At 45.8% G+C, this 25,051-nt stretch overlaps 1 protein-coding gene across 6 annotated transcripts in view; it reads right to left on the minus strand.

Annotated features, from left to right (window-relative positions):
- LOC124015681 (signal-induced proliferation-associated 1-like protein 2) overlaps positions 1-25,051 on the minus strand; it is a 108,466-nt gene that overhangs the window by 26,498 nt on the left and 56,917 nt on the right. For all 6 annotated transcript variants that reach the window (XM_046331079.1, XM_046331075.1, XM_046331073.1 and 3 more), the window contains exons 7-10: positions 23,750-23,907; positions 18,543-19,122; positions 16,270-16,544; positions 14,441-14,656 (exon numbers count right to left, since the gene is read on the minus strand). In XM_046331079.1, the coding sequence (XP_046187035.1) occupies positions 14,441-14,656; positions 16,270-16,544; positions 18,543-19,122; positions 23,750-23,907 (1,229 nt within the window). The remainder of the gene's footprint in view (positions 1-14,440; positions 14,657-16,269; positions 16,545-18,542; positions 19,123-23,749; positions 23,908-25,051) is intronic.

Below are 25,051 nucleotides of genomic sequence, written 5' to 3' on the forward strand. Positions count from 1 at the left end.
CCTCTAGTCTGTAGAGGGGAATAACAAGAGAAGCGGCCACAGACTGCAGGTCGCTTCGGGTAGGCGCAGGCCGTAGTTGACAGAGACACCTGCTCACACGCAGCATCTGATGAAGGCAAAAAACACGACAGGACAGGGCGAAACACAATCACAGCACGGTGAATACTAAACAAGGAACCGACGGGACAGGAACGGAACACAAAGGAATAAATAGGGACTCTAATCAGGGGAAAGGATCGGGAACAGGTGTGGGAAGACTAAATGATGATTAGGGGAATAGGAACAGCTGGGAGCAGGAACGGAACGATAGAGAGAAGAGAGAGCGAGAGAGTGAGAGAGGGAGGGGGAGAGAGAGGGATAGAAAGAGGGAAAGAACCAAATAAGACCAGCAGAGGGAAACGAATAGAATGGGGAGCACAGGGACAAGACATGATAATAAATGACAAACATGACAGTACCCCCCACTCACCGAGCGCCTCCTGGCGCACTCGAGGAGGAATCCTGGCGGCAACGGAGGAAATCATCGATGAGTGAACGGTCCAGCACGTCCCGAGACGGAACCCAACTCCTCTCCTCAGGACCGTAACCCTCCCAATCCACTAAGTATTGGTGACCCCGTCCCCGAGAACGCATGTCCATGATCTTATGTACCTTGTAAATAGGTGCGCTCTCGACAAGGACGGGAGGGGGAGGGAAGACGAACGGGGGTGCGAAGAAAGGGCTTAACACAGGAGACATGGAAGACAGGATGGACGCGACGAAGATGTCGCGGAAGAAGCAGTCGCACAGCGACAGGATTGACGACCTGGGAGACACGGAACGGACCAATGAACCGCGGAGTCAACTTACGAGAAGCTGTCGTAAGAGGAAGGTTGCGAGTGGAAAGCCACACTCTCTGGCCGCAACAATACCTTGGACTCTTAATCCTGCGTTTATTGGCGGCTCTCACAGTCCTCCCCGCAGACAAAGGCAGACCGGTAATGAAGTCTAAGGCGATGTGAGACCATGGTCGAGAAGGAATGGGGAGCGGTCTGAGACGACCGGCAGGAGGAGAGTTACCCGACTTAGTCTGCGCGCAGTCCGAACAAGCAGCCACGAAACGGCGCGTGTCACGCTCCTGAGTCGGCCACCAAAAGCGCTGGCGAATAGACGCAAGAGTGCCTCCAACACCGGGATGACCAGCTAACTTGGCAGAGTGAGCCCACTGAAGAACAGCCAGACGAGTGGAAACAGGAACGAAAAGGAGGTTACTAGGACAAGCGCGCGGCGACGCAGTGTGCGTGAGTGCTTGCTTAACCTGTCCTTCAATTCCCCAGACTGTTAACCCGACAACACGCCCATAAGGAAGAATCCCCTCGGGATCAGTAGAAGCCACAGAAGAACTAAACAGACGGGATAAGGCATCAGGCTTGGTGTTCTTGCTACCCGGACGGTAAGAAATCACAAACTCGAAACGAGCGAAAAACAACGCCCAACGAGCTTGACGGGCATTAAGTCGTTTGGCAGAACGGATGTACTCAAGGTTCTTATGGTCTGTCCAAACGACAAAAGGAACGGTCGCCCCCTCCAACCACTGTCGCCATTCGCCTAGGGCTAAGCGGATGGCGAGCAGTTCACGGTTACCCACATCATAGTTGCGCTCAGATGGCGACAGGCGATGAGAAAAATAAGCGCAAGGATGAACCTTATCGTCAGACTGGAAGCGCTGGGATAGAATGGCTCCCACGCCTACCTCTGAAGCGTCAACCTCGACAATGAATTGTCTAGTGACGTCAGGAGTAACGAGGATAGGAGCGGACGTAAAACGTTCTTTTAGAAGATCAAAAGCTCCCTGGGCGGAACCGGACCACTTAAAACACGTCTTGACAGAAGTAAGAGCTGTGAGAGGGGCAGCAACTTGACCGAAATTACGAATGAAACGCCGATAGAAATTAGCGAAACCTAAAAAGCGCTGCAACTCGACACGTGACCTTGGAACGGGCCAATCACTGACAGCTTGGACCTTAGCGGAATCCATCTGAATGCCTTCAGCGGAAATAACGGAACCGAGAAAAGTAACGGAGGAGACATGAAAAGAGCACTTCTCAGCCTTTACGTAGAGACAATTCTCTAAAAGGCGCTGTAGAACACGTCGAACGTGCTGAACATGAATCTCGAGTGACGGAGAAAAAATCAGGATATCGTCAAGATAGACAAAAACAAAAATGTTCAGCATGTCTCTCAGAACATCATTAACTAATGCCTGAAAAACAGCTGGCGCATTGGCGAGACCGAACGGCAGAACCCGGTACTCAAAATGCCCTAACGGAGTGTTAAACGCCGTTTTCCACTCGTCCCCCTCTCTGATGCGCACGAGATGGTAAGCGTTACGAAGGTCCAACTTAGTAAAGCACCTGGCTCCCTGCAGAATCTCGAAGGCTGATGACATAAGGGGAAGCGGATAACGATTCTTAACCGTTATGTCATTCAGCCCTCGATAATCCACGCAGGGGCGCAGAGTACCGTCCTTCTTCTTAACAAAAAAGAACCCCGCCCCGGCCGGAGAAGAAGAAGGCACTATGGTACCGGCGTCAAGAGACACAGACAAATAATCCTCGAGAGCCTTACGTTCGGGAGCCGACAGAGAGTATAGTCTACCTCGAGGGGGAGTGGTCCCCGGAAGGAGATCAATACTACAATCATACGACCGGTGAGGAGGAAGGGAGTTGGCTCGGGACCGACTGAAGACCGTGCGCAGATCATGATATTCCTCCGGCACTCCTGTCAAATCGCCAGGTTCCTCCTGAGAAGTAGGGACAGAAGAAACGGGAGGGATGGCAGACATTAAACACTTCACATGACAAGAAACGTTCCAGGATAGGATAGAATTACTAGACCAATTAATAGAAGGATTATGACATACTAGCCAGGGATGACCCAAAACAACAGGTGTAAACGGTGAACGGAAAATCAAAAAAGAAATAGTCTCACTGTGGTTACCAGATACTGTGAGAGTTAAAGGTAGTGTCTCAAATTTGATACTGGGAAGATGACTACCATTTAAGGCAAACATGGGCGTAGGCTTGTCTAACGGTCTGAAAGGAATGTTATGTTTCCGAACCCATGCTTCGTCCATGAAACAACCCTCAGCCCCAGAGTCAATCAAGGCACTGCATGTAGCACCCGAACCGGTCCAGCGTAGATGGACCGACATAGTAGTACAAGATCTAGATGAAGAGACCTGAGTAGTAGCGCTCACCAGTAGCCCTCCGCTTACTGATGGGCTCTGGCCTCTTACTGGACATGAATTAACAAAATGTCCAGCAACTCCGCAATAGAGGCACAGGTGGTTGGTGATCCTCCGTTCCCTCTCCTTAGTCGAGATGCGAATCCCTCCCAGCTGCATGGGCTCAGTCTCAAAGCCAGAGGAGGGAGATGGTTGCGATGCGGAGCAGGGAAACACCGTTGATGCGAGCTCTCTTCCACGAGCCCGGTGACGAAGATCTACCCGTCGTTCTATGCGGATGGCGAGAGCAATCAAAGAGTCCACATCTGAAGGAACCTCCCGGGAGAGAATCTCATCCTTAACCACTGCGTGGAGTCCCTCCAGAAAACGAGCGAGCAGCGCCGGCTCGTTCCACTCACTAGAGGCAGCAAGAGTGCGAAACTCAATAGAATAATCCGTTATGGACCGTTCACCTTGGCATAAGGAAGCCAGGGCCCTAGAAGCCTCCCTACCAAAAACTGAACGGTCAAAAACCCGAATCATCTCCTCTTTAAAGTTCTGGAACTTGTTAGAGCAATCAGCCCTTGCCTCCCAGATAGCTGTGCCCCATTCTCGAGCCCGGCCAGTAAGGAGTGAAATGACGTAAGCAACCCGAGCTCTCTCTCTAGAGTATGTGTTGGGTTGGAGAGAGAACACAATCTCACACTGCGTGAGAAAGGAGCGGCACTCAGTGGGCTGCCCGGAGTAGCAAGGTGGGTTATTAACCCTAGGTTCTGGAGGCTCGGCAGGCCAGGAAGTAACAGGTGGCACGAGACGTAGACTCTGGAACTGTCCAGAGAGGTCGGAAACCTGAGCGGCCAGGTTCTCCACGGCATGGCGAGCAGCAGACAATTCCTGCTCGTGTCTGCCGAGCATGGCTCCTTGGATCTTGACGGCAGTGTAACGAGCGTCTGAAGTCGCTGGGTCCATTCCTTGGTCGGTTCCTTCTGTCATGCAGGTGATAGAGGACCCAAAAGCGACTTAACAGAAACAGAGTTTATTCAAGTCCAAACAGGGAATAACAGAAATCCTCTAGTCTGTAGAGGGGAATAACAAGAGAAGCGGCCACAGACTGCAGGTCGCTTCGGGTAGGCGCAGGCCGTAGTTGACAGAGACACCTGCTCACACGCAGCATCTGATGAAGGCAAAAACACGACAGGACAGGGCGAAACACAATCACAGCACGGTGAATACTAAACAAGGAACCGACGGGACAGGAACGGAACACAAAGGAATAAATAGGGACTCTAATCAGGGGAAAGGATCGGGAACAGGTGTGGGAAGACTAAATGATGATTAGGGGAATAGGAACAGCTGGGAGCAGGAACGGAACGATAGAGAGAAGAGAGAGCGAGAGAGTGAGAGAGGGAGGGAGAGAGAGGGATAGAAAGAGGGAAAGAACCAAATAAGACCAGCAGAGGGAAACGAATAGAATGGGGAGCACAGGGACAAGACATGATAATAAATGACAAACATGACAGTACCCCCACTCACCGAGCGCCTCCTGGCGCACTCGAGGAGGAATCCTGGCGGCAACGGAGGAAATCATCGATGAGTGAACGGTCCAGCACGTCCCGAGACGGAACCCAACTCCTCTCCTCAGGACCGTAACCCTCCCAATCCACTAAGTATTGGTGACCCGTCCCCGAGAACGCATGTCCATGATCTTATGTACCTTGTAAATAGGTGCGCTCTCGACAAGGACGGGAGGGGGGAGGGAAGACGAACGGGGTGCGAAGAAAGGGCTTAACACAGGAGACATGGAAGACAGGATGGACGCGACGAAGATGTCGCGGAAGAAGCAGTCGCACAGCGACAGGATTGACGACCTGGGAGACACGGAACGGACCAATGAACCGCGGAGTCAACTTACGAGAAGCTGTCGTAAGAGGAAGGTTGCGAGTGGAAAGCCACACTCTCTGGCCGCAACAATACCTTGGACTCTTAATCCTGCGTTTATTGGCGGCTCTCACAGTCTTCCCCGCAGACAAAGGCAGACCGGTAATGAAGTCTAAGGCGATGTGAGACCATGGTCGAGAAGGAATGGGGAGCGGTCTGAGACGACCGGCAGGAGGAGAGTTACCCGACTTAGTCTGCGCGCAGTCCGAACAAGCAGCCACGAAACGGCGCGTGTCACGCTCCTGAGTCGGCCACCAAAAGCGCTGGCGAATAGACGCAAGAGTGCCTCGAACACCGGGATGACCAGCTAACTTGGCAGAGTGAGCCCACTGAAGAACAGCCAGACGAGTGGAAACAGGAACGAAAAGGAGGTTACTAGGACAAGCGCGCGGCGACGCAGTGTGCGTGAGTGCTTGCTTAACCTGTCTTTCAATTCCCCAGACTGTTAACCCGACAACACGCCCATAAGGAAGAATCCCCTCGGGATCAGTAGAAGCCACAGAAGAACTAAACAGACGGGATAAGGCATCAGGCTTGGTGTTCTTGCTACCCGGACGGTAAGAAATCACAAACTCGAAACGAGCGAAAAACAACGCCCAACGAGCTTGACGGGCATTAAGTCGTTTGGCAGAACGGATGTACTCAAGGTTCTTATGGTCTGTCCAAACGACAAAAGGAACGGTCGCCCCCTCCAACCACTGTCGCCATTCGCCTAGGGCTAAGCGGATGGCGAGCAGTTCACGGTTACCCACATCATAGTTGCGCTCAGATGGCGACAGGCGATGAGAAAAATAAGCGCAAGGATGAACCTTATCGTCAGACTGGAAGCGCTGGGATAGAATGGCTCCCACGCCTACCTCTGAAGCGTCAACCTCGACAATGAATTGTCTAGTGACGTCAGGAGTAACGAGGATAGGAGCGGACGTAAAACGTTCTTTTAGAAGATCAAAAGCTCCCTGGGCGGAACCGGACCACTTAAAACACGTCTTGACAGAAGTAAGAGCTGTGAGAGGGGCAGCAACTTGACCGAAATTACGAATGAAACGCCGATAGAAATTAGCGAAACCTAAAAAGCGCTGCAACTCGACACGTGACCTTGGAACGGGCCAATCACTGACAGCTTGGACCTTAGCGGAATCCATCTGAATGCCTTCAGCGGAAATAACGGAACCGAGAAAAGTAACGGAGGAGACATGAAAAGAGCACTTCTCAGCCTTTACGTAGAGACAATTCTCTAAAAGGCGCTGTAGAACACGTCGAACGTGCTGAACATGAATCTCGAGTGACGGAGAAAAAATCAGGATATCGTCAAGATAGACAAAAACAAAGATGTTCAGCATGTCTCTCAGAACATCATTAACTAATGCCTGAAAAACAGCTGGCGCATTGGCGAGACCGAACGGCAGAACCCGGTACTCAAAATGCCCTAACGGAGTGTTAAACGCCGTTTTCCACTCGTCCCCCTCTCTGATGCGCACGAGATGGTAAGCGTTACGAAGGTCCAACTTAGTAAAGCACCTGGCTCCCTGCAGAATCTCGAAGGCTGATGACATAAGGGGAAGCGGATAACGATTCTTAACCGTTATGTCATTCAGCCCTCGATAATCCACGCAGGGGCGCAGAGTACCGTCCTTCTTCTTAACAAAAAGAACCCCGCCCCGGCCGGAGAGGAAGAAGGCACTATGGTACCGGCGTCAAGAGACACAGACAAATAATCCTCGAGAGCCTTACGTTCGGGAGCCGACAGAGAGTATAGTCTACCTCGAGGAGGAGTGGTCCCCGGAAGGAGATCAATACTACAATCATACGACCGGTGAGGAGGAAGGGAGTTGGCTCGGGACCGACTGAAGACCGTGCGCAGATCATGATATTCCTCCGGCACTCCTGTCAAATCGCCAGGTTCCTCCTGAGAAGTAGGGACAGAAGAAACGGGAGGGATGGCAGACATTAAACACTTCACATGACAAGAAACGTTCCAGGATAGGATAGAATTACTAGACCAATTAATAGAAGGATTATGACATACTAGCCAGGGATGACCCAAAACAACAGGTGTAAACGGTGAACGGAAAATCAAAAAAGAAATAGTCTCACTGTGGTTACCAGATACTGTGAGAGTTAAAGGTAGTGTCTCAAATTTGATACTGGGAAGATGACTACCATCTAAGGCAAACATGGGCGTAGGCTTGTCTAACGGTCTGAAAGGAATGTTATGTTTCCGAACCCATGCTTCGTCCATGAAACAACCCTCAGCCCCAGAGTCAATCAAGGCACTGCATGTAGCACCCGAACCGGTCCAGCGTAGATGGACCGACATAGTAGTACAAGATCTAGATGAAGAGACCTGAGTAGTAGCGCTCACCAGTAGCCCTCCGCTTACTGATGGGCTCTGGCCTCTTACTGGACATGAATTAACAAAATGTCCAGCAACTCCGCAATAGAGGCACAGGCGGTTGGTGATCCTCCGTTCCCTCTCCTTAGTCGAGATGCGAATCCCTCCCAGCTGCATGGGCTCAGTCTCAAAGCCAGAGGAGGGAGATGGTTGCGATGCGGAGCAGGGAAACACCGTTGATGCGAGCTCTCTTCCACGAGCCCGGTGACGAAGATCTACCCGTCGTTCTATGCGGATGGCGAGAGCAATCAAAGAGTCCACATCTGAAGGAACCTCCCGGGAGAGAATCTCATCCTTAACCACTGCGTGGAGTCCCTCCAGAAAACGAGCGAGCAGCGCCGGCTCGTTCCACTCACTAGAGGCAGCAAGAGTGCGAAACTCAATAGAATAATCCGTTATGGACCGTTCACCTTGGCATAAGGAAGCCAGGGCCCTAGAAGCCTCCCTACCAAAAACTGAACGGTCAAAAACCCGAATCATCTCCTCTTTAAAGTTCTGGAACTTGTTAGAGCAATCAGCCCTTGCCTCCCAGATAGCTGTGCCCCATTCTCGAGCCCGGCCAGTAAGGAGTGAAATGACGTAAGCAACCCGAGCTCTCTCTCTAGAGTATGTGTTGGGTTGGAGAGAGAACACAATCTCACACTGCGTGAGAAAGGAGCGGCACTCAGTGGGCTGCCCGGAGTAGCAAGGTGGGTTATTAACCCTAGGTTCTGGAGGCTCGGCAGGCCAGGAAGTAACAGGTGGCACGAGACGTAGACTCTGGAACTGTCCAGAGAGGTCGGAAACCTGAGCGGCCAGGTTCTCCACGGCATGGCGAGCAGCAGACAATTCCTGCTCGTGTCTGCCGAGCATGGCTCCTTGGATCTTGACGGCAGTGTAACGAGCGTCTGAAGTCGCTGGGTCCATTCCTTGGTCGGTTCCTTCTGTCATGCAGGTGATAGAGGACCCAAAAGCGACTTAACAGAAACAGAGTTTATTCAAGTCCAAACAGGGAATAACAGAAATCCTCTAGTCTGTAGAGGGGAATAACAAGAGAAGCGGCCACAGACTGCAGGTCGCTTCGGGTAGGCGCAGGCCGTAGTTGACAGAGACACCTGCTCACACGCAGCATCTGATGAAGGCAAAAAAACACGACAGGACAGGGCGAAACACAATCACAGCACGGTGAATACTAAACAAGGAACCGACGGGACAGGAACGGAACACAAAGGAATAAATAGGGACTCTAATCAGGGGAAAGGATCGGGAACAGGTGTGGGAAGACTAAATGATGATTAGGGGAATAGGAACAGCTGGGAGCAGGAACGGAACGATAGAGAGAAGAGAGAGCGAGAGAGTGAGAGAGGGAGGGGGGAGAGAGAGGGATAGAAAGAGGGAAAGAACCAAATAAGACCAGCAGAGGGAAACGAATAGAATGGGGAGCACAGGGACAAGACATGATAATAAATGACAAACATGACAATGTTTCCCTTAGGAAAACATGTCACCTTAATGGATCCATTGTACTACCTCAGAGTCTATCACATTTTTTTTGTAGAACCCAGGCAAAGTGTTACATATGACAAATATGGTATGGTAAAAGTGTGCGGGAAATGTAATGTTACATAAATCATAACCCAGAAATCAGTTTTATATTTCCTGCTGGTAACGGTGTGGTGACTCCCGGTATGCTCCACAGCGCTTATAAGAACCAGTATGTTACTATTAGAGGTTGACCGATTAATCGGAATGGCCGATTAATTAGGGCCGATTTCAAGTTGTCATAACAATCTGAAATCGGTATTTTTGGGCACCGATTTCCGATATTTTAATAAATTTGATTTTTTATACCCTTATTAAACTAGGCAAGTCAGTATTTTCAATGATGGCCGAGGAACGGTGGGTTAACTGCCTTGTTCAGGGGCAGAACGACAGATTTTCACCTTGTCAGCTCAGGGGATCCAATTTTGCAACCGTACTGTTAACTAGCCCAATGCTCTAACCATTGCACTCCACGATTAGCCTGCCTGTTACGCGTATGCAGTAGAAGCCAAGGTAAATTGCTAGCTAGCATTAAACTTATCTTATACAAAACAATCAATCATAATCACTAGTTATAATTACTAATCCAGTTTAGCAGGCAATATTAACCAGGTGAAATTGTGTCATTTCTCTTGCGTTCATTGCATGCAGAGTCAGGGTATATGCAACAGTTTGGGCTGCCTGGCTCATTGCCAGAATTTTACGTAATTATGGCATAACATTGAAGGTTGTGCAATGTAACAAGAATATTTAGACTTAGGGATGCCACCCGTTAGATAAAATACCGAACGGTTCCGTATTCCACTGAAATAATAAACGTTTTGTTTTTTCGAAATGATAGTTTCCGGATTCGACCATATTAATGACCAAAGGCTCGTATTTCTGTGTGTTATTGTGTTATAATTAAGTCTGATTTGATAGAGCAGTCTGACTGAGCAGCAGCAGGCCCGTAATCATTCATTCAAAGAGCACTTTCGTGCATTTTGCCAGCAGCTCTTCGCAAGCACAGTTAATGACTTGAAGCCTATCAGCCTAATGGCTGGTGTAATCAATGTGAAATGGCTAGTTAGTTAGCTGGGTGTGTGCTAATACTGTTTCAAACGTCACTCGCTTTTAGATTTGGAGTAGTTATTCCACTTACGTTGCAAGGGCTGCGGCTTTTGTGGGGTGATGGGTAATGATGCTTCGAGTGTGGCTGTTGTCGATGTGTTCCTGGTTCAAGCCCAGGTAGGGGCGAGGAGGGGATGGAAGCTATACTGTTACACTGGCAATACTATAGTGCCTATAAGAACATCAATAGTCAAAGGTACAATGGGGCAAAAAAGTATTTAGTCAGCCACCAATTGTTCAAGTTCTCCCACTTAAAACGATGAGAGAGGCCTGTAATTGTCATCATAGGTACACTTCATCTATGACAGACAAAATTAGGAAAAAAAATCCAGAAAATCACATTGTAGGATTTTTCATTTATTTATTTGCAGATTATAGTGGAAAATAAGTATTTGGTCAATAACAAAAGTTTATCTCAATACTTTGTTATATACCCTTTGTTGGCAATGACAGAGGTCAAACATTTTCTGTAAGTATTCACAAGGTTTTCACACACTGTTGCTGGTATTTTGGCCCATTCCTCCATGCAGATCTCCTCTAGCGCAGTGATGTTTTGGGGCTGTTGCTGGGCAACACAGACTTTCAACTCCCTCCAAAGATTTTCTATGGGGTTGAGATCTGGAGACTGGCTAGGCCACTCCAGGACCTTGAAATGCTTCTTACGAAGCCACTCCTTTGTTGCCCGGGTGGTGTGTTTGGGATGATTGTCATGCTGAAAGACCCAGCCACGTTTCATCTTCAATGCCCTTGCTGATGGAACTATGTTTTCACTCAAAATCTCACGATACATGGCCCCATTCATTCTTTCCTTTACACGGATCAGTCGTCCTGGTCCCTTTGCAGAAAAACAGCCCCAAAGCATGATGTTTCCACCTCCATACTTCACAGTAGGTATGCTGTTCTTTGGATGCAACATCTTTTTAAGTGGGAGAACTTGCACAATTGGTGGCTGACTAAATACCTTTTTGCCCCACTGTATATGAAATACAAATGGTACAGAGAGAAATAGTCCTATGAATACTATATTAACTACAACCTAAAACCTCTTACCTTGGAAAATTGAAGTCTCACGTTAAAAGGAACCACCAACTTTCATATGTTCTCATGTTCTGAGCAAGGAACTTTAAACGTTAGCTTTTTTACATGGCACATATTTTACATGGCACATATTGCATATTAGCACATATTACTTTCTTCTCCAACACATTGTTTTTGCATTATTTAAAACAAATTGAACATGTTTCATTATTTATTTGAGGCTGAATTGATTTTATTGATGTATTAAATTAAAATAAGTTTTAATTCAGTATTGTTGTAGTTGTCATTATTACAAATGTAAAATATATATATATATATAAACAAAAACAATTGGCCGATTACTTGGCATCGGCTTTTTTTGGTCCTCCAATAATCGGTATTGGCGTTGAAAAATCATAATCGGTCGACCTCTAGTTATTATATTAACTGGTCTGGTCCGAAACGTAGACTGAGAAGGCTAGTTGGAAATACGTGGTCATTTAAAATGTGATATATTGTTTTTATTTTCAAGACATTACGGTCACATTGAAAATTATAACTTTGTTCTAAAAGCTTTCCCCCTTAAGCGTAGCTCAAAGCGCTAACTAAAACCCACATAATAAAAAAGACAATGACTAGTTGGTCAGGATTTTATGATTTTATGATTTTATTTTATTATGGGCGGCAATTTTAGTACTCATCACTGCATTCTCTACCAGAAAGTTTGTTGGCCCTCTGATGTCATGTAGGTTGATACATTGCTATGTTTTAAGTGGGACTAACATATTCACTAAACTTTAGACACCCGGTCTCAGGGATGGCGAAATCTGATAATTCCTTTGGTAACTCAGCTTTTAGTTTTCTGGCACCTTATTTTGTGGAACAATCTTTAACATTTTCTTAAATGTGATGTTTTGGTGCCTCTAGGGTAATTCAGAAAGCTGATTGAGTACCTTATTACTGATGAATGTAATTTCACAACAACCATTTGGTTCCCAGACTGCCACCAGAAGAGTTTGTAGCGAAGCAAACCACCCATTTCCTTTAACATGTCTATAATATACACTGACTGTACAAAACTTTAAGAACACCTTCCTAATATTGAGTTGCGCGCACCCCCCCCCTCTCCGTCAGAACAGCCTCAATTCCTCAGGGCATGGACTCTACAAGGTGTCAAAAGCATTCCACAGGGATGCTCGCCCACATTGACACCAATTGTGTTGAGTCAATAAGGGATCAAAGCTTTCATCTGGATTCACCTGGTCAGTCTATGTCATGGAAAGAGCAGGTCTTCACAATATTTTGTACACTCAGTGTAGACTTGTAAAGTCTTTCATAACAGACATATACAAGGACACTCCAATCTGAAAATAGAGTTCTCTCCTGAGAGGCCAATCCATTCCGCAATCAATCCTGTGAAACCACTGACTAGAAGGGAATCACTTAATCTCAATTTTCCGCCAGCAAACAGGCTGTGCTTTTCTTTCTACAAAAGGTCAAACTCATCCCACACAATTGCACTACTCCTACATATACCGGTATGCTTGCATGCGCACATACAGTTGTCACACAGTTGTAAATGGACATGCACACACTGATTAGATGTAACACCACAGATACGCATGGCATGAACACACACGCGTGTTCAACCTGATATGTAATGCAACACTACCCTGAAAGACCAGTGCTGAGGTAGCCTTACTGTAGCTGTGTGTGTGTGTGTGTGTGTGTGTGTGTGTGTGTGTGTGTGTGTGTGTGTGTGTGTGTGTGTGTGTGTGTGTGTGTGTGTGTGTGTGTGTGTGTGTGTGTGTGTGTGTGTGTGTGTGTGTGTGTGTGTGTGTGTGTGTGTGCAGACAATCGTGGACAGTCCACAGCAGAGGGGCAGTGCAGGGCTGCAAACAAGCACCTCGACACTCCAGAGCTCAATAAAACATTCACACACCATGACACCCTGCTAGCTAACACCCCCCCTTCCCCCATGCTGTGTGCCATGTTAAATAACAGGGGCACAACATGGAGGTCGATCCTCAACCCTCAGACAGAGTGAGAAACATACACTCTAAATACAGGGTAAAGAAAGTCGATGCTTATGGAGTGATATTAGTGCCAACAAAATGAAACATTTCATAACACAAATTCAACATGATTAAATTCTGATAAAAATTATGTTGCCACTAAAATCACTCCATAAAACATGACCCAACATAAGAGCAAAAATAAAACACTAGGAAAAACCGTAGAGTTTATTCTGTTTGTTTATCTGTTATTATTATATCACAGTGCCAAAGAGCACTTCTCATCTACATTCAGCATTGATTCAGTTGTTTTCTCTAGTCCTGGGACCCACTGTGTGTGCAAATACCATCTGAAACAATGTCTATGAGAAACACTGATTTAAGTATAGTAGCCACAGTATGTTAGAGTTGGAATTAGAGCTGGGTCGAGTTCATTAGGCATGAACGGTAGAAAACAGACGAACAGGGGCGGTTTACCTAGACTTGTCAAATAAAAGCTCATTCCCGTTTTCCATTGTAAATCATTTTAGAACACTTTGTTGGTTTCCCTAATGCCCCTTCCGCCATCTTGTTTTTCTTCCTGTCAGAGCCCAGTCTCAGTTTCCCAGTCATGTTTTTGCCACTTGCTAATTTTATGCTAATCAAATTACAAAAACCATGACCTCATTATGCACAGCCCATGCTAATATCGTGCAGTGTCAGTGATACTAAGAATAGAGATGCCATTGTGTTTGTCGAGAAAATTATACAATTTCACTGACAAAGACAAGTCGGCAATGAGTCCCATTCAATTATTTGTACAGGTTCTTGGGATGAGTCAGACATGGTTGGCCAGCAAATCTGTATATGTACATGAACATACTTTCAGAATTGGAGTGACTCTTCATTGCCAAGCAAAGAAGCATGCTTGATGTAATATAGCTGAAGTCTCTTTTGGTGACACACTTTGAGCATGATTATGAGTGTCAAAGGCAGGGATACTAAAATCTGGCCTCAAGACAAGAAGTACTGCTGATGTAAATTCTTTGTTCTAAGCAGGGACTGATTAAGATTGAGATTCTAGCACTAACTAGCACTAACCAAACAGTGACAATGAGTTTACTCTGTTCGAAAAAAAGAAAAAAAAACATCAGGACTTTGGCCATCCAGGCTCAAATGTGAGTACCTCGGATCTAGGGTGCTGGAACTAGGAACTATGAGCCAATTGAGTCAAAGAAGATGGAAGTGGGTGCTGAGGTGTACCTGGTCCCGTCCTGTTGCTTCCTGTCGAAGGAGGTGCTGCGGGAGATGGCCCCCTGGGCGTAATGGAACATCTGCTGCCCGGGGCTGGGGCCCTGTGTGGGGGAGGTCCGGGACATGGATGGGCCACCACCCGGGGCTGCCGAGACGCGGTGCCAGCCGGCAGTCGTGGTAGTCTTGTACTCCACCACGGGGATGCGGTACATCTCCGAGCAGCTCCTGATAGAACAAATCAAAAAGACACATTAACAATTGAGCGTCTTATTATACTGTAAGAGCATGTGTAGGTGTTGTTACATGTTAATATGTACGTCTAATGTAAAAAAAAAAAAAGAAGTATGACGCAATCCTCATAGGTAACTCTAAGTCAATAGGAGATTTATGTGGATGTTTGGCAGATGGACTGCATTTTAAGTGTTAGGTATTTTGAGATTTTTCACTGCCAGAAATTTGTGGAGAGGTTGAAAAATGAGTTTTAATGACTCCAACCTAAGTGTATGTTACTTCCGACTTCAACTGTATATAGACATTTGGTTAAAAGGGGACATTATACTGATCAATAAAATGTTTGAGACTATGGTAAACATTACATTTTGGTTTGTTGTCAGAATTCCATCAGAACACAGAGTACAGCAGTGCCGTCATAACTTGATTGATGTGACGGCTAACATGTTCTGGCAGTTGTGCAGGTGAGCAATAACACTGTCAAGAGCCATTATTCCACACTGAAGACAGGGGAGTGCAAGCCACTAACAGGAATAAGAATTATTGATGTAAACCCCAAAAGGTTATAGTGGTCGAAGTCGTGGGAAATCGATGAAGTAATGATACAAACAGTGTTTAAAGTAGCAATTTTTATTTTGCCAGTGGCAACTTAAGATACTACAAACACAAACATCCAAGAAGCAAAGTTAAAAATAAAGGGACATACTCACCAAGACCCAAACCCTGCACTTTTGAGAAAAATAAAGTTACAGAATAAACCTTTAAAGATTGAGTTGGTTATATACTGAACAAAAATATCAACGCAACATGTAAAGTGTTGGTCCCATGAGCTGAAATAAAATACCCCATAAATGTTCCATATGCACAAAAGCTTATTTCTCTCAAAGTTTGTGCACAAATTTGCATACATCCATGTTGGTGAGCATTTCTCATTTTCCAAGATAATCCATCCGCCTGATAGATGTGGCATATCAAGAAGCTGATTAAACAGCATGACCATTACACAGCTGCACCTTCTGCTAGGGACAACAAAAGGCCACTAAAATGTGCAGTTTTGTCACAACACAATGCCACAGATGTCTCAAGTTGAGGGAGCATGCTAACTAAAGGAATGTCCAACAGAGCTGTTGCCAGAGAATTGAATGTTAATTTCTCTACCATAAGCCGCCTCTCCAATGTTGTTTTAGAGAACGTCCAACCGGCCTCACAACCACAGACTACGGGTAAACATGTCAGCCCAGGACCTCCACATCCAACTTCTTCACCTGCGGGATTGTCTGAAACCAGCCACCCGGACAGCTGATGAAACTGATGAGTATGTATGTCTGTAATAAAGCCCTTTTGCTGTGAAAAACGAATTCTGATTGGCTGGGCCTGGCTCCCAAGTGGATGGACTTATGCACTCCCATGGCTGTGCCCCTGCCCAGTCATGTGAAATCCATACATTAGGGCCTAATGAATTTATTTAAATTGACTGATTTCCTTATATGAACTGTACCTCAGTAAAATCATTGAAATTGTTGCATGTTGCGTTTATATTTTTGTTCAGTGTAAGAATAAAACCCCGCTTAGTTTAAGTGCAAATGAGATGGTGGTGTTTAACCTACCTCCTGGGCGTGCCGTCTTCGTGGGGCTGGACGATGACCACACTGACTGTGTTGGATGTGCGCAGCAAGTCGATCATCTGCTCGTGGGATAGTGTGGCCACAGCCACCTTGCAGATCTCCATCAGCCGGCTGCCCGGACGGAGACCCACCTGCCAGGCGAAGCCGAAAGGCTCCACGTCCGCCACCACGCCCTCGAAGTTGACGTGGAATCCCAGCTGGCCCAGACCGTTTCGCCGAAGGGTCATCTCCACTGTCTCGCAGCCCCGGGTGACAATCTAGGACGACATGACCAAGAGAGTCAATTTCAGCCTACTCTGATCTAATGGCTTTATTAGGGATTATCCATGTTGGCAACTGTTTTGATAAATTATGAGCATTACCTTATAAAGCCTACTGTAGATCAACCTTTACCCCAGTTAACCTCATGGGGGGGCAGTAATTAGCAACTTTGTAGTTTGATCTACTCCACACAAAAACAAAACTTTAAAATCGCACCGAAGCCAATGAGAACTTAAATCATTATCCCTTTCCAAGATGAAGTTGGTTGAAAAGACTAAAGGGCTCCATTCAATCAAACTTGACAACAAAAACTAAATATAGTCCAAAAGTGGCCTGAGCTGGCCTCTTGAAGCGCAGGAAACAGTTACGGGATTTGACAATTTTTTTTGCCAACAACAGAAGAAATCATTTCAGAATAAACCAGCCAAAACACAATGTGAAGCTCTGCAGAGATTAGGGTCGTCACCATGCCAAAGGAAGAAAAAAAACACCATCTCTGTTTGGAGTGGCAACGTGTTACTATTTTTCATCCAGACTCTCCAGTTCTTCACCCCTTTTTGGAGTCTTAAAGCCCTGGGCGTCTGAGGCTAATGGTATCATGACAACCCTAGCAGATGCTTTAGACACCTTTGGATTATCCCATTTAACTGAAATGTAAAGGGCCTGGGACAGAGCACTCAGGGACACCCGACCCCATACGACCTCTCGTCTCCCCCAAAATAACACAATTATCAACCAAATGATTAAATCAATTCCAGGCCAAAAAAAAGCAGGAGGAAAGTACATGCCCTGGCAGGCGTTTATTACAAACAGTGATTCAAGAACAGTAACTTCTAACAACAAACACATGTTGTGAGGCTGAGGTAAAGTGGCGGTATAATGGGGGACATCTGCTGACTAAACCTCTGTGACTTGGGCCGGCTCCCAGGATTTGAGTAATCTTCTCACTGCAGCGTTAACCCAAAGTAAACCATTTAACCTAACAAGATCTTTTCACATCAGATATTTTACAGATCTGATTGGTCAAAATACCAATTAGTGAAAAAATATCAGAATTGGGCTGCCTGTCTAAACGCAGCCAAATACTAAGGTACAAGGTTTTATGCAAGTGTCTTATGATATTAAACTACAGTTCAAAAGTTTGGGGTCACTTAGAAATGTCCTTGTTTTTGAAAGAAAAGCACATTTGTTTTGTCCGTTAAAATATCAAATTGATCAGAAATACAGTGTAGACATTGTTAATAATGTTGTAAATGACTATTGTAGCTGGAAATGGCTGATTTTTAATGGAATATCTACATGGGCTTACAGATGCCTATTATCAGCAACCTGATCACTCCTGTGTTCGTTCCAATGGCACGTTGTGTTAGGTAATCCAAGCCTTTTAAAATTATAAACTTAGATTAGCTAACACAATGTGCCATTGGAACACAGGAGTGATGGTTGCTGATAATGGGCCTCTATGTAGATAGTCCATTTTTAAAAATATATATATATATTTATTTTTTATATATATATTTTTAAAATCGGTCGTTCCCAGCTTTAATAGTCATTTACAACATTAACAATGTCTACCCTGTATTTCTGATCAATTTGATGTTATTTTAATGGACGGAAAACTTATTTTACTTTCAAAAACAAGGACCCCAAACTTTTGAACGGTAGTGTATGTCTCAGGCAGAAGTGGCCAATCTTCTCTCTGGGCCATTGTGGGTACAGCCAAGCAGAAACAAACAAACCCGAACCCAATTTTCAAGTGATAAACTAAACCTACTCTTCAGTAAATACTTGGAGAATTTGAATTATATATGTTCCTTGTGGATCCGATTGGCGACCACTAGTTTAAAGAACTTTAACACTTAAGCCTGGACTAAATATCACTCAATGGAAAATCTTAATTGAAAATACTGCTTAGTCCAGTAATAGGCTTAACCTGTGTACAGGATGTGTAGCACTGAATGATGTTGTCTTTTAGCCTAACACAACCTTCTTACCTCCAACCTCTGCATGATCTCCCGGACGTCGTCCAAGCATCCTTCCTGCGTGGAGAACACCACACACTCGCCTCGCTCGTAGAAGAGCCGGACGCTCCCAGATGTTGCGCTCCAACCGAGGACGTCGCGGCAGTAGCAGTTGAACACCACCTCCTTGGACGCCTCTTCAATCAGCACCACAAACTCATTGGAGACGGCCAGCAGGCAGCCAATGTCCGCCGACTGGCCAAAGTCCCGGGCCACCACGGCCCAAGTGACTGCCCCGTAGCTCTGGAGGTGGGCGTTCCGCCGGGGTCGGCTGCGCTCCTTCTTCTTGACACCCAACGAGATGAAGCTAAACTTGGCCGCTGAAGAGTCCACGGGGTTGGCGCTTACAAAGTTCTCGGACAAATCTTTCAGGTACTCTTGGCGCGTGCGCATGGCCATGGCGCGGAACTTGTCCGACTTATGCACCGCATTCTCACCGTTCATCATCTTGGCCAGAAGGAAGACCCGGAACATGGCCGACTTTGGGAAGAGCACCCCCTGGGGGATGGGAGGACCAAAGGCGGGCACGTCTTTAGATCTGGTGACCGCCACACTAAAATAAAGACAAACAGCTATTTTAATCCCTCTGTCGTTTTCCATCACAATATTTTATAAGTAACACAAACAGGTCAAAACAATACATCTGAGAGAGAATTGTTGGGGGGGAATTTGAATTAAAGCCACTTTCCGGAAATGGAAAGGTTACAAACTGTTGTTCTGCTAACCCAAAGGGCAATTATAAGAGCAGAACAAGTGGTTTCATGATCAACTGTACGTCATATTAGATAGCTAAAGTGCTGTTCCATTGCGTGAATATAATTGACTACACAAGCTTAATTTTAAAATCCTCTATTATAAATAGTATAATGTATATAGACTCTCATTTTTTTCAACTGTATTATTGACTTGTTAATCGTTTACTCCATGTGTAACTCTGTGTTGTCTGTTCACACTGCTATGCTTTATCTTGGTCAGGTCGCAGTTGCAAATGAGAACTTGTTCTCAACTAGCCTACCTGGTTAAATAAAGGTGAAATACTTGTTTCCAGTAGTCTGAGAGCCTTTAGGTGCCTTTTGGCAAACTCCAAGTGGGCTGTCCTGTGCCTTTTGCTGCGGAGTGGCTTCCGTCTGGCCACCATAGAGTCCTGATTGGTGGAGTGCTGCAGAGATGTCCTTCTGGAAAGTTCTCCCATCCACACAGAGGAACTCTGGAGCTCTGTCAGAGTGAGCATTGGGTTTTTGGTCACCTCACTGACCAAGGCCCTTCTCCCCCAATTGCTCAGTTTGGCCGAGCGGCCAGCTTTAGGAAGAGTCTTGGCGATTCCAATCTTCTTGCATTTAAGAATGATGGAGGCCACTGTGTTCTTGGGGACCTTCAATGCTGCAGACATTTTTTTGGTACCCTTCCCCAGATCTGTACCTCAACACATTCCTGTCTTGGAGCTCTACAGACAATTTCTTCAGCTTCATTGCTTGGTTTTTGCTCTGACATTTACTGTCAATTGTGGGACCTTATATAGACTGGTGTGTGCCTTTCCAAATCATGTTCAATCAATTGAATTTGCCACAGGTGGACTCTAATCAAGTTGTAGAGACATCAAGGATGATCAATGGAAACAGGATGCACCGGAGCTCAATTTCAAGTCTCATAGATGATTTCCATAATTATTCAAACCTTTTGTGATCTGTTTATTTATTTGTTTAAATTTACAAAGTTTCCTAAAAATCTGTTTTCGCTTCAGCATTATGGGTTATTGTACGTAGATTGATGAGGAAAACAATTCATTTGATACATTTTAGAGTAAGGCTGCAACGTAACAAAATGTGGGAAAAGGGGTCCGAAAACTTTACAAATGCACTGTACATACAAAATGTGGGTTAACCAGTATGTAAACACTATTAAAGTGACCAGTGTTCAATGTCTATGTACAAAGGGCAGCAGTCTAAGGAGCAGGGGTAGAGTACCACGTGGTAGTCGGCTAGAACAGTGACTAAGTGTCAGGGCAGGGGACTGAGGGGAGGCCGGCTAGTGGGGACTGTAACAGTCTGATGGCCTGGAGATACAAGTAGGGTCTCAGTTTCTCGGTCCCAGCTTTGATGCACCTGTACGGTCTCTGCCTTCAAGATGGTAGCGGCGTGAACAGGCTGTGGCTCGGGTGGCTGAGGTCCTTAATGATCTTATTGGTATTCCCGTGACACTGGGTGCTGTAGATGGAGGGCATTCCCGGAGGGCAGGCAGTGTACTCCCGGTGACGTGTTGGGCTGACCACACCACCCTCTGGAGAGCCCTGCAGTTGCGGGCGGAGCAATTGCCGTACCATGCGGTGATACAGCCCGACAGGATGCTCACAATGGTGAATCTGTAGAAGTTTGTGAGGGTCTAAAGGCGTCCTGCATGTTTCAGTTCGGCCTAAGTCGGCAAATGAGTGTGTTCGCATAATCCCTTCTGAACTGTTTCATCTGGGAAGCATGCGGATGCCTTCAGGGACCAAGCTGAATTTCTTCAGCCTCCTGAAGTTGAAGAGGCACTGTTGCTTCTTCTTCACCATGCTCTCAGTGTGAAGGGACCATTTCAGGCTCTCTGTGATGTGTACGCTGAGGAACGTGTACTTTTCACTTCCACTGCGGCCGTCGATGTGGATTGGGGAGTGCTCTCTCTGCTGTCTCCTGTAGTCCACAATCAGCTCCTTCGTTTTGAAGACGTTGAGATTATTTTCCTGACACCACTCCACCCAGTTCCCTCACCTTCTCACTGTAGGCCGTCTCATCGTTGTTGGTTATCAGGCCTACAATCGTCAGCAAACCTAATGATTGAGTTGGAGAAATGAGTGGCCACACTGTCAAGAGTAAACAGGGAGCACAGAAGGGGCTGAGCACACACCGCTGTGAAGACCAGTGTTGAAGACCAACAACACCTCTGCCACTCTGCCTAACCCTACCACTTGGGGTCGGCCCGTCAGGAAATCCAGGACCAAGTTACACAGGGAAGGGTTCAGACCAATGCCCTGAGCCTCTTTCATCAGAGCGCTTGATGGTTTTGCGACTGCACTTGAAGAAACATTCAAAGTTCTTGAAATGTTCCATGTTGACTGACCTTCATGTTTTAAAGTAATGGACTGTCGTTTCTCTTTGCTTATTTTAGCTGTTCTTGCCATAATATGCACTTGGTATTTGACCAAATAGGGCTATCTTCTGTAAAACCACCCCTACCTTGTGACAACACAACTGATTGGCTCAAACACATTAAGAAGGAAAGAAATTCCACAAATGAACTTTTAACAAGGCACACCTGTTAATTTAAATGCATTCTAGGTGACTACCTTATGAAGCTGGTTGAGAGAATGCCAAGATTGATTACAGCTTTGCACAAAGGTTGGCTACTTTGAAGAATCTCAAATATAAAATATTTAGATTTGTTTAACACTTGTTTGGTTACTATATGATTCCATATGTGTTATTTCATAGTTTTGATGTCTTCACTACTATTTTACAAAGTAGAAAATAGTAAAAATAAAGAAAAACCCTGGAATGAGTAGGTGTGTCCAAACTTTTGGGTGCCAGGTAAGGTAGAGGTGATAAGATCCTTAACTAGTCTCTCAAAGCACATCATGATAACAGAAGTGAGTGCTATGGGGTGATAGACATTTAGTTCAATTACCTTTGCTTTATTGGGTACAGGAATAATGGTGGACATGTTGATGCAAGTGGGGACAACAGACTGGGATATGGAGATAAAATATGTCTGTAAACACTTCAGCCAGCTGGTCTGCTTTGAGGATGTGGCCCTGGCAGCCTTGCAAGGGTTAACATGCTTCAATTACTTACTTACGTCAGCCACGGAGGACGGAGTCTTGGTGAGCGTCGGTAGGTATGTCAACATCTTTATGTTTTTTTCCTCGAAGCGGGTGAAAGTGTTAAGCTCGTCCAGGAGCGAGGTGTAGGTGTCCACAACGTGGCTGGCTTTCCTTTCATAAGCTGTGATTTTCTGGAGTCCCTGCCACATATACCTCATGTTGGAGCAGTTTAATACAACTCCACTGTGTAATGTTGTTTTTCCTCTTGATTGCGTTACTGAGGTCATAGCTGGCCTGCTTGTACAGGTCCACATTCCCAGTCACCTTGCCATGGTTAAATGCGATGTTTCACACTTTTAGTTTTGCGCGAATGCCGCAATCTATTCACGGTTTTTGGTTTAGATGAGTTCTAATCGTCACAGTGGGACAACATCCTCTATGCACTTCCTTATGAACCCAGTCAGTGTGTACATCAATACTACTATTCTAAGGAGGCGACCCGGAATATTTCCAGGTCCGCGCGATCAAAACAATCTTGAAGCATAGATTTCGATTGGTCAGACCAACATTGAGCAGTCCATACCATGGGAGCTTCCTGTACCCATTTTTCCTATAGGTGGGCAGGAGCAGAACAGAGGTGTGGTCCAATTTGCCGAAGGGAGGGATGGGGGATGGCCTTGTAGCCCGCCTCAAAAGGGAGAGTAGCAATGATCCACAGTCCGTGTTGCGCATGTAGCACAGGAGATGTGTTGATTGGATTTTGGTGGCCGTTTCCTCAGATTTCCTTTATTAAAGTCCCCAGTTACAATAAATGCGGCCTCAGGATAAGCGGTTTCCAGTTTGTACATAGAAAAGTGTAGTTCCTTGAGAGCCGTCGCAGTGTCGGCTTGGTGGGGAATATATACGGCAATGACGATGACCGAATAAATGTATTTTGGCGGGTAATGCGGTCGGCATTTGATGGGGAGGTATTCCAAATTGGGAGAACGTTACCACAATCACACAGTTGTTAATCATGAAACATTCTTTTTTTTTGACTGTACGATGGACAGAGAACCCTGCTGGCTGAATGGACAATATATCCACAGTCATGATTCTGTAAAAAAAAGTCTATGTTATACAGTCCCTGATGTCTCTCTGGAAAGAGATCATATCCCTAAGCTTGTCTACTTTATTGTCCAAGGACTGAACGTTAGCGATGGAGGGAGTTGACACTTTATTCAACAATCATTAATAGAGGTACTTATTAAAATGATTGGATTGCAGCCTTATTGAAATTGGGCCCTGAGGTACCTGAATGCTTGAATCAATACAAGTTCATTGAAACCAGCTTTACACATCTCTCACAGCATGTATTTTAGAAGTATCAGCGGTATGCTTTGCTCACCTGTAGCAAACATTTTCTGTGCAAGGGTTGTGAACTCTGACAATGATGAACACGTGCTGGAAGTGTGAGCGAATGTTTTTGGGAGTGAAGGGAAGAGCACCAGGTTCCTGGAAGATGACGGTGACGATGTCATTTCCAATGTGCCTCTTCCTCAGTAGCTAAATGGCAAGAAAAGGAAACGGAAAAGAAAAAGCACATTAGAATTCAGAAAAATAAATGCCCTTACAGTACATGAGAGACTAGGACAAGGTCTCAAAGGCTGATGAAGACCTAATTGATGGAAATCTATCCCACTCTAGAACACAAGTCAAGCTGTGAAGTGGTCAAGGAAAGGATATGGAGGACAGTAAACCATGTTTATTTGGAGTCTATCAGAGGGCCTGTGGGAGCTATAGTACTGTCATATTGCTTATACCTCTCATATCCTTGGCAATAAACAGAAGTGCTAAAGGCAGTGGCTAGGGTCCAGGGGTTTCTAACAGGGCGATAGCTTCCTCACCAGGAGGCCATAATCTGTTAAATCCCTTGGTGTAGGTGGTAAACAAACGGGATGAGGGGTGGAATTGGCTGGATAAAGGGGCTCAAGTAGTGGCAGAGCCTCTGCCGACCTTGGGGGGGGCTTACGGCTAATCTCAGAAATCAAATGGGATCCCAGGGGGGGAATGAAACTTCAAATCCTAATAATCAAGGCCCAAGACACATGCGAAGCCCAAGACACTTGGCCCGTTCTGATTTCGGAAAGCTCAGAAAGACACTGGCCCTCGTTCCTGTATAGGTGCCTTTCTATGAACGCTGGGCAGATTGTGGCATATGTCCAGGAATCAGGATTGCCAAATGGCCACAGCTTTAAGATGGCCTTAAAAATCTTTATTAATGTAATTTAATTTCAGACTTGCAGAATAGTCCATTAATATAAAAAAAAAACTGTGATCCGAATGCTGTTCTCAAGAGCTTTATGTAAGATACTGCTTACAACTGCAAAGCAAATAGAATCAACATGGTGCACGTGTCAATTCATTTACAGGGCGAGTTACTATGGTCTCGATAGAAAGCCCCACCCAGGCATATTCACAGACACCAAGCAGAGTGGGGAATTGAATTAAGGAGTGCATGCGAAATTGTTGTCGTGGCAACATCTCCAGAAATACCATTACCAATTAACATGTCACTGACTGGGGGAAATTATGCGCAACTCTGAAATGATGAGTGCCAATTTCTAATATTGGAGAGCAGATTGTGACTAAAGGATCAACATGGCAAGCTACCTGTTGTAGTAAAGGGGTAGAAACTATAAGAAATGTT

Source organism: Oncorhynchus gorbuscha, linkage group LG26 (assembly GCF_021184085.1).
Source record: "Oncorhynchus gorbuscha isolate QuinsamMale2020 ecotype Even-year linkage group LG26, OgorEven_v1.0, whole genome shotgun sequence".
Lineage (NCBI taxonomy): Eukaryota > Metazoa > Chordata > Actinopteri > Salmoniformes > Salmonidae > Oncorhynchus > Oncorhynchus gorbuscha.